The sequence below is a fragment of the Rhinolophus sinicus genome, chromosome 17 (assembly GCF_057876585.1).
Source record: "Rhinolophus sinicus isolate RSI-liver-muscle chromosome 17, RSI-T2T, whole genome shotgun sequence".
NCBI lineage: Eukaryota > Metazoa > Chordata > Mammalia > Chiroptera > Rhinolophidae > Rhinolophus > Rhinolophus sinicus.
The window spans coordinates 1825119-1837014 of NC_142517.1; the positions used below are offsets into that span (position 1 = coordinate 1825119).

The window sequence follows — 11896 nt, forward strand, 5'->3', positions numbered from 1 at the left end:
GAGGCCGACAGGTGCAGGGGAACTGAAGGCCGGGGTGAGCTCGGGGTCGGCCATCACACCTGGGACACCAGCAGAAGCGTGCCCATTGCTTGGGGTCCCCAAGGGGTGGAGTGGGGGCACCCATCTCCATGCCCTGTGCCCCGGCCAGCACCGACACCGTGCACACTCAGCAGCCCAGCTGCATCCACCCAATGAAGCACCGACATTGCGCGTCCAGACAGACTGGGAGGGAGTGTGTTCCAGGGGGTGATGCCTGCTCACACGCAGGGGTTGCCCCGAAAGCCTCGGGAACAGAAACCATACACAGAGGTGAACATGGCAGAAGTTACTGCTCCTGCTCTACGCCCCGTGTGAGTCGCCATTCATGGCCTGGGACCAACCCGACAGTCACCACCCAGCAGGTCAACCACGCAGGCCGAGCGCCTGCGACTTCCCTTCCTTCCTGGGATTTAGAGAACTGAGATTAATTTCAGAAACCTCATTTACATTCCTCATCTGCCAGAGTCAGACCCGAAATGCAGCTGTCAGTGTCCATTTTCAAAAGGAGTTTATTGTTGGCCAAAGGGACGGCCTGATACCAAAAGCCCCACGATGTTTTAATTAGTATGTGTTTACTTCAGATTAGAGGCTCTTTCACTGTGAATAAGCATGTTCCTGGTTTCTGGTGACTACATTTACACACTGCAAATTACCTTCCCTTCCAAACACTAAGATTACAGAATCACCTCTCTACCTGATACTTTTCCTGAGAACGCTGAACCCTGATCTTAATTTCCAGGCTACACTGGGATCAAGTTGCTTGTACATCCCAAAGGCTGAGAGAAGTGCCAGCCGCCGCTCAGCCCACGAGGAGGGAAGGGGAGCTGAGTGGAGGGCGACACTGACACCCGCCTGCCCAAGCCCAAGCGCGCCACCAGCGCTCAGGTAGGAAACACCCACAGACTGAAGCAGAGAAATAAACTCCTGCGTGTTCAGGGCGGACGGGCCAACAGGCCACCAGCTGGCCTGGGGGACGAGGCGGCGCGCACGGCCAGGCGGCGTCACTTCCGGGCGAGCTCCAGCACCTTGGCCACCATGGCCCCGATGCCATCGTGGATGTGGTGCAGCTCGGTCTCGCACATGAAGGCCGGGGTGGTGACCACCTTGTTCTTCTGGTCCACATGCGCTTCGTGACACAAGTTAGGGAACGCATCAGCCAGCAAGCACGCGCTGGCCCCAGTGTGACTGGGGACGTTCTTCCCAGTGGATCTCAGCCCCCCTTTCTGCACCATCTGCACTACAGAACCAGCTGAGAACGTGGTCGGCACGTGCTCAAGAGGAAGCAGCCACTCACCATCTCTGCCAACAGGGCTGGCTTTGTGACACGCTGTCCAGCAGCGTGCCACATGGGACCCCGTGACGACCCTGAAGGCAGAAGCAGCTCCTGTTTTTCATTTAGATCAAGAAACTGACACTAAGAGAGCTCGTCCACACGGTCCAGCTGGGACCCACCTCAACGCAGCCTGAGCTCCTGCCCTGGGTCACACAGACCCTGGGAGGTGACAAAACTGGCCTCACCTCCATCTGTTCTCCATGGGGGAAGGGAACACATACACCTGAGACTGACGACAGAGCCACCTTCAGCACACAGACGCCCAAAGGGTGACGCGGTCATCTCTAGGACACCGTGCTGTGCCATTCCACTGACGTGGGGACCCTCCAGGCTTCGGGCGCTGTGCCTATCACACGTGTCAGCGGATACCCCCCGAGCCCCACAGTGCAGTTCTAGTTAACGGTTCTGTCTGCCTGAGGTGTCCCAAAGGCCAGAGGGCCCCCACCCCACGCCAGCCCGGCAGGAAAGGATATTGTCACACCCTTCACACAGTGCTTGGCGCCCAGCGCTTTGATGGCCTCTGCGGTCCCAGCATATGGCCACTTGCCACCTTCCTCCTGCTCATGGCCCACGGTGACCTCCACGCCACGGAGCACTTTGGCCGCGAGGACGGGGGCGATGCAGCACAAGCTGAAAGGGGAAGAACACGGTTAGCTCAGGACCGTGAGGGTGGACACCAGGCCAGGTGCGCAGCGGGGCAGCTTCCACCGGCCCTGAGGGGACCCTGTCCCCCGAACCTGGGCCACACACGGAGATGTGACCCACGAAGTCTGGGAAAGCCACTTGTGACCTGACCCTCAGATCGCTCCCCATGTGCTGGCGTCTCTGGGCACCAGGGGGCGGGGCAGGGCAGCTGGTGGAGAGGTGGCCATTTGGATGACAGCTGAGTCTCAGCTGCCCGATGTGCGCCAGGCCTCTCAACCTGCTGTCCAGGGGCACAGAGGCCACTCCCAGAGAAGGCAACAGATGACGGCGGCTGTCTCAGGCCCGAGATTTGAGGTGGTTTGTCACACAGCAGCAGGTCAGCACGGTGTGCTGACGGGCTGTGACCAGGGGCAGGCAGAGGCCCGGGATGCAGTCCCACCAGCAGCTCGTCTGGCCTGTGTGTGGAGGTGAGTGGATGCCCGGCAGCCCTGCCCTGCACTAGGGGAGCCAAGGTTCCCTCTCTGAGCAGAGCACCAAGCCCCACGACCCCCATGGGCAGGCCGTTCCCAGAGGGGCCCGTGCCAGGCTCTGCTCTTCCTCAGCGGCTCCCGACAGCAGCGCCTGAGCCCAGCTGCTCAGCCCAGAGAGCACGGGGGACGTCGGCACAGAAGCTCCAGCTGGCCACCCCACCATGCGCTGTCAGGGTCTGCTGTCCCCGCCTGGCGTCCATCCCCCTTCTCTCGTGTCTGCGTTTACTGCTGACCCTGAAGGCCCTGGGCTGACACAGCTGCAATAAGCCAGGAGAAACGCTGCCATACTCCCTCAGTGTCACAACAACAACTACACAACTTGTGTTTAGAAACCTGAGAGCAACTTTCCCTCAGCCACCAAACAGGCAGGAAGCGGCAGTGGCGTCTGGCACTGTCGGGGTTCAAAGGCACCCAGAAGCCTGGAGGGAGGGCCTGGAGGCCCTCGTTGGTTATTTGTGCAGCCACCTACCTAGGTCTGTGCCCCACACAGAAGCCCCTGCCCTGAGGGTCGGGGGCACACCCCTCGCCACTCCCCTGCACACTTCCCACAAGCAGGCAGAGGTGACTAGGGGAGAAGCTGGAATCTCAGGCAGGAAATTCTCCTCTGAGGTGCCAGCCGGCCGGAAAGGGTGACTGGCACGGCCAGGACAATGCCATCGCTTTTGGGAAGAGAAAGCCAAGGAAGGTGGCAGGAGGGACGAGGGAGCTTTGGATGTCACCGTCCCTGCCCACCCTGACCACTGGGGGCGACACGGGCCTCAGTTCTGTGGACCCCAATTCAGCTGAGAGGCCTGTTTAAGCGACAGCAGGTGTCCCAGCCAGGGGGCCAACCTGCTCAGCTTTTGTCCTGTCTGTTGTCCTTCTGGACCAGTCACAGGAAAGGGGCCACTGCCTCGGACACTTGCCACATAACTGTGGCTGCTCCAGGGACAGTGGCCCAGGAGGGACATGCAGCGTGGCCACTGCCCTCCACACAGTCCCCCGGCCGGGAGGACCCGGCAGGAGACCGCTCCCAGGACGGCAACTGGACAGGCCGCAGGTGAGTGACGACAGGTCTGAGATGCTGCCCATTGGCAGGGAGTGTGCTCTGCAGCCTGCCTCCCGCCCGGACGGAGGGTATTTGCCAGTAACACGGCAGCACGCAGTTCCCAGGAAGGAGCCTCAAGGCTCGTGGGCTCGGACGTCTGATGAGATCAGGTCTGACCACGGGGTCCCCATCGCAGGTCTCGGAGGCCCTCTCCTGGTTGCAGGTGTGACCAACCTCGCCCATCTGCCAGGACCAAGGACCATGGGCTGTGACATGAGCAATGGCTATGCCAACGAGCTTCAGGGTACAGAGAAGTGAGGGGACCCTAGCGTGCAGCTGGCCTCAGGATCCAGACCTTGGGCCATGACATGTGACCCACGTGCAACTCCATGAGGAAACGGGGCCGCCAGAGCGACACACAACAGGGGTGGTAGTTGCAGCAGCTACAGGGCTGCTGAGTGAGCATGGGAAGGTGGAGGCAGGGCGAGGGGTGCTGGTAAAGGTTGGGGGTCCGGGAAGGACTGACTGGGGAACCTTCTAGAAGCTGACAATCCCCTCTCCTTCCTGTTAAGTCATCACGAAAAATTACCATAACCACATGACCACAGAACTTTGAGCTGGAAGGCACCTGTGAAATTGCGTGAAACCCCCTCAGTTAAAATGAAGGGGCTGAAAATTTTCAAGACAAAACAGCGCAGAGCGGCAGCTCCCGGCTTGGAGCCACAAGCCACCGGCCATGGACTCCAGCCTCTCACCTTGTCCCACGGCCGGTCGGGCCCAAGCGAGGCCCAGTCTCACTTACCCGATGGGCTTCCCCGCCTTGTGGAACTCCTTCAGGACGCGCTCCACGTCTTTGTTGACTTTGCAGTCTTTCCCGTCCACGGCAAACGTGCTCCTACAGCAAGAAGAGGCTTCCTGACATCCCAGTCGATGGGCAGCTCCCCCCGCCCCCTGCCAGGGACCTTACGGGTGGTCCCATCAACTGCCCAGAACCTGATGTAATTGGCACGTGTGTGTTCACGCATGTGTACATGGCTTCTCATAGAATTATGTTTCTCTGTTTCTTTGAAAGAGAAAGAAGCACACAAAGGAGACCCCAGTGCAAACCAAGGCCATAGGCTCAGGCCGCGAGCCACACCCACGTGCTCCCAGCTCGGACACCAAGGAACAGGACATGCAATTGGCCTAAGACCCGTGACAGACGCTGCACTACACAAACAAAGGAAAGAAATGCAAACAAGACATCATCTTTCCCAGCAGAGCAAGAGCGGCTGAGGAGTCCGGAATGGTCTCCCCACCCAGTCTGCGGACACGCCTGCCTCCACCCTCTGGAAGGCAGCTAGGTGAGACCCACCAAATCTCAAGGCCCACCCCCTCTGCCAGGAGCTGTGCTGCGGGCTCCCCCCGCCACCCGTCATGGGTCCCACTCCTCCACCCAGGGCCCTTGCACGGCGCTGGCACAAAGGGCCAGGAAGCGTCTGGAGGTGACGGACGTTCACTATCCTGCCGTGATGCTATCAGTGTGTTCACACATCAAAATGGACGACTTTCCACTTTCAGCACGTGTTCGCCAACTATACGTCCGAAAGCTGAGACAAAGGAGAGGGCTGGCAATCACGTGCCCATCAGCGCTGGGTCGTCCACCCAGTGGGACCGTGAGCAGCTGTTAGACAATGACACGCCACACTGGTGAGTGTAAAGTAAGAAAGGACAACGTGCAGATCAGGGGGCTTAAGAGGCTACTGTCTGGGTCAATTTGTAAAACACCAAATACATGAATCTCACACAAAAGCTGGTAACAGTGCCAGCGAGGGAGCAGGGGTCCCAAGTAGGAGGAACGGGGAGACTCCCATCACTGCCACGTGCGTGCACGGCCCCCTAACGGCCCAGCAGCCACCGGACACCACAGACATGGGAGCTGGCCTTTCTTCTGGAAAGGTCGCGAGGGATGGGCTATGACCAGGGGCCGCAGCTTCCCCCAGATGTGCGTGGCGGCCCGGGGCACCGCGTGTCCTCCAGAGCTGACACGGACGCACCAACAACTGGCGCCCCTCCTGTCTGAGCCCCTAACGGGGACACAACCCAACAAATCCTCAAACGCCCTCACCCCAGGGGAGCTGCTGACAGTCAGGTCTGTGAATCCAGCTCATCCTTCCAAGAAAGAAACCGTGGTCATGCCGGAAATGAAAGCCCAGTTGACACGGACCGTTCTCTGCCATCTCCGCCAGGAGACTTGTGAAGGTGGCACTTGAAAGGCTGGTTTTCGGGATAGGCAGTGGATGTCAGGTGGGAGCAGGGCTCCCAGAGGCGTCAGGATACGGAGGGGCCGTGAGCAGTCAGACTTTAGGGAGCCTGCTGGCCGCTGACCCTCACTTCGGGGTGCAGGGTACCTGGACAGGCAGAGCCAACCAGGGGGTCACTGTGCCACTGCAGGGGGAATGAAAACAACCAAGCGGTCAACTGACCCCACAGGGTGAGCGGGGACGGTGGGTACAGGGACCCTGGCTGAGGCTGGAAGCCCACCAACCCCATCCCCTTGAATACGTGGGGCTTCTCATGGCCAGTGAGCGCAGGTAAGTGGCTCGGCTCTAAATCACACAATGTTCTCACATGACCCTCGGGCAGGCAGCTGGGAACGTGGGTCAGAAGGGGGAGGTTTGCTGATGAAACTCCTGGGGAGTACGGAACGGGGTGCAGAAGGGAGGAGACCACGAAGCGGCAGTGGGCACTTCCGACAGGGCTTGGAGAAGTCGCAGAGCACAGGGAGTGTCTAGGATGAGATGGGTACTGGACACCTGCGAAAGGTGTGAATAGCATCAGGTGTGAACAGCACCACGAGGAGCGAAGGGTGCGGGGCTGGGGTGGGGGGAGAGCCACACCCGCCTGGCCTGAGCGCAAAGGGGACAAAGGCATGAGGAACAACATGAGGAAGCAGATTCCTGAGCTGGAGCGCTGCCCAGAGCGGGGGCCTCAGTGGGGGTGGGGAGCACGGAGGCTGCAGCGCCCCCAGGACGGCCGAGGCAGCAAGAAGGCAAGCTTAGGGCTGGCTGCCTGCGGTCACAGCCAGGATTTTGTCACCAGAGAGGCCTGGGACAGAGGAACATTCTTATCTGCGACAAGGGGCTGATTTGCCAATCTGTTGTTTCCATCAAAACCCGTATAGTTGTCATGTGCCCTACACCGCGTGCTTATGCAGCCGTGACAGCTGTGTGGTGACCTGTCACTGCTGCAGCCCTGTGCCCACCACGGAGAGACGTGTTGGGACAGTGAGGCCGGCACAGTGTTTCCATGAAATGCACAGGAAGAAGAGACAGGAGTGACAGAAAGAGGCCTGAAACCCAAAGCACAGCACAGTGATGGCCTCCAGGGCTCCCATCCAGTTGCCATGGCAACAACCCAAAGGGCAAAGCAAGGAAGGGCTCCTTCCTCCAGTCAGGAGAGGTGACCGGAAAAGTAGTTTTCCATGCTGTGTGGCCTGTAGGAACACCTACAGGGACACGGTTGTGATGTGACGAGACCTAGCACGCTGTGGTTAGGTTGAGGGACCCACACCTGGGACAGCGGCCAGGTGCCAGGAGGGCTTAGAAAGGAGCAGAGGAAAACCCACATGTTGCTAAAATGCGACCAAAGCCTCACCCTACTAAGGTTCCCTGTCACAGCACTATGTGAATCGTTTGGACCTCAAGACCCCAGCAGTGGCCCATGTCACCACTTGGTCCCCATCTACCACAAAGCGCAAGGCTCCGAGCTCAAACACGCACAGGTTTTTGGCGGCTCCGAAGCCCCCAGGGAAGATGGCGGCGTCGTGGTTGGCGGCGCTGAGCTGGGCCAGGTCGGTGATCTTGCCGCGGGCAATCCTTGCCGACTCCGTCAGAACATTCCTGGAAAGAGCACAGAGAGACCAACAAGAGGTTCAGCGTGCAGGCGGGAGAACAGGCGGATGGAGCTCCCATGACAAGAGGACAGGCCGGTGGGCGTGCTCACACGTGAATTTCAGGTCGACACCTAGGAAAGGCGACAGAGCTACAGGCGCCTACGTCTACGCTCAGAACCCTTTAGATGGGCACTTGGCAACCCACGCCAAGTCAGCTGGAGCCTCCCGCATCAGCTGGGACCACGAGGAAGACAGAAACCCCAAGTGCCTGAAGCAGACCGCTGTTGTGCGGGAGACCCTGCTCGCTGCGCCATTTGTCATGCGAGGCGGCCTGCGGGCTCTCTCTCTGGTCCCGCTCCCCACACAAGAACACAGGATATGGCTAGGCCAAAAAGGAACACCCACAGAGCCATAGGTAGGGGAGTCATACCACTATAGTCTCACTGGAGGCTGGATCCACACGACCTGCAACCTGCTGTCCGCTTCTCTGCCTGTCAACCGACCCCTGCCAACCGACTGACCAATCAACGCAGCCGTGGCAATTATATCAGGGGCTAATTGGCTAACTGGTTACAGCTGAGGGTCAATTAGCCACAGCTGATGACCATCTACTACCCAAGCCAGCACCTTTCCACATGAGGCCGAGAGCCTGGAAACTGCTCTCTGGGACTCTGTCCCCATACTGCATTCACGCGGGGACCAGCTGGACAGCAGGTAGAGGTGGGACAGTTAGGAAGCTGCTGTGCGGGGTGCATGGGGCACCCCAGAATCTGCACAGCAGGAGCTTCTGCCACCCTCAGCCAGGGTCCCAGGCAGAAAAAGAGACCACAGGGCCCTGACTGGGACCCTCAGCCCTGTGGTTTCTGCCCCTTGCCCACCAGGCACTGTCTGGGAACCACAGCCTCCAGGGGCCGGACAGGAAGGAGACAGGACAGAAGGGGGACGCGGGTCTCAGAGCACATGCGGCCTCAGCAACACAAAGGCCTCCGGGAGCTACTCAAAGATGTGTGGGGTGCAGACAGGTGAACGAGGGGACAGCCTATGTGAGGTGCACACCGTCAGTCACAGAGAAGGCATGGAGCTCATTCAGCAGGGATTCCTTTGTGCGGGTGAGAGATGGCAGGGGAGGCTCCGTGACTGGCAACACTAGTGCAGGCCAGTCTGGAGGCAGCGCCTGGAGATGGACGTGCATCTCAACCGACTCGCCTCAGCTGAAACAAGTCTGCTCGCAGGTTCTCAGGGAGCTGCAACCCGCCCGTTCATGGCCACAAACACACACCTGCTTTCGCTCTCAGAAGGCTGCCCCTTGGTGTGGTCAATCACATGCATCTGAGGGATGTCAGGAGCGAAGATCTGGACCTCAGCGCCGCCGCGGCTCAGGTGCACCAGCGCCCTGCACAGGAGGAAATCAGACCAGGCTTTGAGACACGCCCAACCCAGCTTCACCTTTTAATGTGTTTTTTAAAACAAGACTTTAGCGGAATGCCAGGTGTGAATTCTATGTTAATATCCCACTTGCTTTGCAAAAATTTATGCTTGGCTTGCTAAAGACCCAAATGCTCACAACTGGAATTCATCGTCACTGAACTAGCGTCCAGAGACCAGCTGTTCCCCAAGGTCCCTTTACAAACCAGGCACAGGGAACAGTGGGACCAGCTGGTGTCACAACCTGGATATGTGGGTTCCCAGGCTGCTTTGGGGTGTCTTCCTCCTTCAGGCCAACTGATGTGGGGCTCAAGGGCTTGTGGGGGGCTTTGGGTCCTGACAGTAAGTTCAAGTCCTGGTTTCCCCCACTCTGCTGTCATGGAGGTGGGGACAGGGAGACATTCAGGTCTCCCTGAGGGCTCCTGTGTGCCAGGAACGCAATAACTCACCAGCCTGTCCCAGACTCGGTGCTGTCACTGTCCCCCTTTCAGAGGTGGAGGCCCGAGATATGTAACCTGGCAGAGCTGGGACCACGCTGGTACCCACTGGGGCTCTGCTCCTCATAACCTCGCAGGGCCCCCCAGGGAGCTCCACCTGTGCTGGGAGGTTCCCACCTGTTCCCAGCTACTCCTTGCCTGCTGTGCTCTGGTCCCCCCACTCGCAGAGGAAACTCTGCTAGCCTCTGCCACCCACCAGCTCTGCACACTCTCAAGTTAAGTCTTCGTCAGCGCCAACACCAGCGCAGCGGGCACCTCCTAGGCAGACGGGCTCGCGGCCGCGCACAGCCGCCAGCCTCAGGCTCCTGCGTGCGCATGAGGCCAGGAGCTGGGGGCGGGGAGGGGCGCGATCCCCAACCCCCACCTAACTGTCCCCTGGAACTCACTCTGAACTTGACAGCCCCTGCCGGTCCTGATCACAGGAAACTTTTTAAATAAAATAAATCAAAACAGGAACTGCTCAGCAACAGCCGACAGGTTACATCAGCGACGGTCGGGCCGTCTACAGCCAAAGGCTCTTGGATGCAAACCCGCGCTGGCGCTGACGCAGCGGAAGGAAAGCTACGGTTTCAAAACCCACGCAGCAGCTCGCAGTGTTTGTAACCCGTGGGTGTTCCCAGCAGCAGCAGGGAGCCCTGCAGCGCCATCCCCGGGGACAGCACGCGCGGGGCGCTCACTGTGGCCTCCGTGTGTTTCACGGGGTGACTTTACACTCTGCTGGGCCCCCCTGCGTCCTGTCAGCCCCTCCGCCTTGTGACGGGAAAGGTTTCCCCAACCGGCGCGGCCCGCACACCCCCCGTCCCCCTCCCCGGGCGCCCGGCCGAGGCGCTTACGCTGAGGCCTCGTGGAGCTCCGTCCCGTCGTAGACCCCGCACCCGGACAGCACCTGCGGGAGGAACGCGGGTCACGGAGGCCCACCCGCTGGGGGTTGCCTCGGGCGGGGGGAGCGTGGGTGCTGCGGCTTCGGGGGTGCCCAGCCTCGGGGACCTCGCCCCAAAGCCCCGCGGTCGTCACTCACCAGCGCGACCTTGGCCGCAGGGCGCGGCGCGGAGCCGTGGAGGGCCGCGCGCGGGGAGGGCGCTGGTTTGTGGGGCAGGAGGGGCCTCAGGCCGGGGAGCGGCGCGAATGTGGAGGCCGCCGCCAGCCGGGGAGCCACCAGGGCCCTGACAGCTGCCATGGCCGCGCCGGACAGCAGGGTCAGAAGGTCACACAGCGGAAGAACCTCGCGCTGACCGAGCCGCTCGCGCCTGCGCAGTCACCCCGTTCCCGCCCAACTCCCGCTAGCGCCGGTGGGCGGGGCGGCGCCTGCGCAGTCGCCGGGCGGTGCTCGCCTGAGCCCGCGTGGCCTGGGTGGTCCGGGCTCTCGGGCCGCGCCGCTTCTGGGGCTGCCCTGGCGCTGGCCCGCGCTCTCGCTCCGGCGGGCTCTGGGTCGCGCCGCAGTGTCCCCCGCACCGCCGCAGGGGGCCGCTGGCCAAGCCACTGCGCTGAAACGGAGTCCGGGAAATAACGTCAGTGCCGTCTCACCCGAAAAGTGATTCTCGAACAGCGAAGAGCCGGCGTCAGACGTCCGCGCCTCCGAGATGTCCATCTGTGTTCGCCTCGGGATCCGCGTGCGGTCCTCGCGTCGCTGCGGGTCGCCCTCCGCCTGCCGCGCCGTCACTCCGCCCACGTGGTCCCCTGGGCGTGCAGACCGCACGCGTGTCGCTGACACTGCCTGTCCTGGTGTCTCCTGTAAACTGCAGGCCCCCGAGGGGCTCCACCCGGACGGCGGCAGGGGGTGGCGCGTTTTTTCATCGAGAGCCCGTGAGGTCTGTTCTCTTCCAGCGACGCACCGCCCCTGATGCTCAGCGCGCGTCCATGCATCAGTCACGGCCAAACGCGGCGTTCTGCTTCCCTCGGGTACCGGCTGGAACTCGGACGTTCAAGGGAAAATCTCCGTATACGCGAGTCAGTTCACAGACAAGCGCCTGCATAGAAGCTTTGTTCTTTCCCTTCATTTACCAGTTTTCAATCTAAGGTTATTTGAAATAATTTGGGCAGTTGGAGACCACTGGTGACAGGCTGTGACTGCAGACACAGCCCAGGGCCAGCGCTCTGATATTCAAATTGTCCCATTTTTAAGACTTTTACAGTTAATCTCTGCAAGGAGACTCTCATGGGAAACAAATAAGATATTATAAAAATTATAACCAAAGAGCTTGAAAAGCTCCACTGTCCTTGTTCCTGAACTTGCATCCCTTACCTCTCCCATTCCCAAGAGCCCTTGTTTTCCCTGTAGCAGCCATCACGGGGGACCAGCTCGATGCCATGTTCAGAACCTCAGCTGGTGAGTGACAAGGCCGTGGGGCTAATGCTAACACACGAGGTGTGCTCCACTCTTAGCAAGAAAATGCTAGGATGCACATTCTAATTCAGTCTGGGAGCCATGACTGCCTCTCTACCAGGCCCCCTGGGGGCATTGCTCCTGCTGGCCTGGAGCCCTGGGCCTTGGCGGCTGCTCCGGGACCCCACCTGCAGAGCCCCACT

The 11896-nt window shown here is 60.4% G+C and overlaps 1 protein-coding gene across 1 annotated transcript; it reads right to left on the reverse strand.

Moving 5' to 3' along the window:
• Positions 1-530: 530 nt before the first annotated feature.
• Positions 531-11037, reverse strand: GATD3 (glutamine amidotransferase class 1 domain containing 3). The gene is made up of 7 exons (XM_019745767.3): positions 10389-11037; positions 10204-10256; positions 8728-8841; positions 7336-7455; positions 4377-4469; positions 1846-2002; positions 531-1169 (listed from the first exon to the last, which is right to left on the reverse strand). Exons 1-7 carry the CDS (start codon positions 10545-10547, stop codon positions 1041-1043), a joined length of 825 nt encoding a protein of 274 aa, XP_019601326.3. The 5' UTR covers positions 10548-11037; the 3' UTR covers positions 531-1040.
• Between the last annotated feature and the right edge of the window lie 859 nt (positions 11038-11896).

Bases quoted from the DNA above. Each gene is read 5' to 3' on its own strand.
- GATD3 (XM_019745767.3), bottom strand. From the start codon at position 10,547: ATGGCAGCTGTCAGGGCCCTGGTGGCTCCCCGGCTGGCGGCGGCCTCC. The intron at 8,842-10,203 runs GTAAGCGCCTCG...CCTCCTGTGCAG, and splicing joins GAGCTCCACGAGGCCTCAGC to GGCGCTGGTGCACCTGAGCC. The intron at 4,470-7,335 runs GTGCGTGTTTGA...TTCTTGCTGTAG, and splicing joins TTCGGAGCCGCCAAAAACCT to GAGCACGTTTGCCGTGGACG.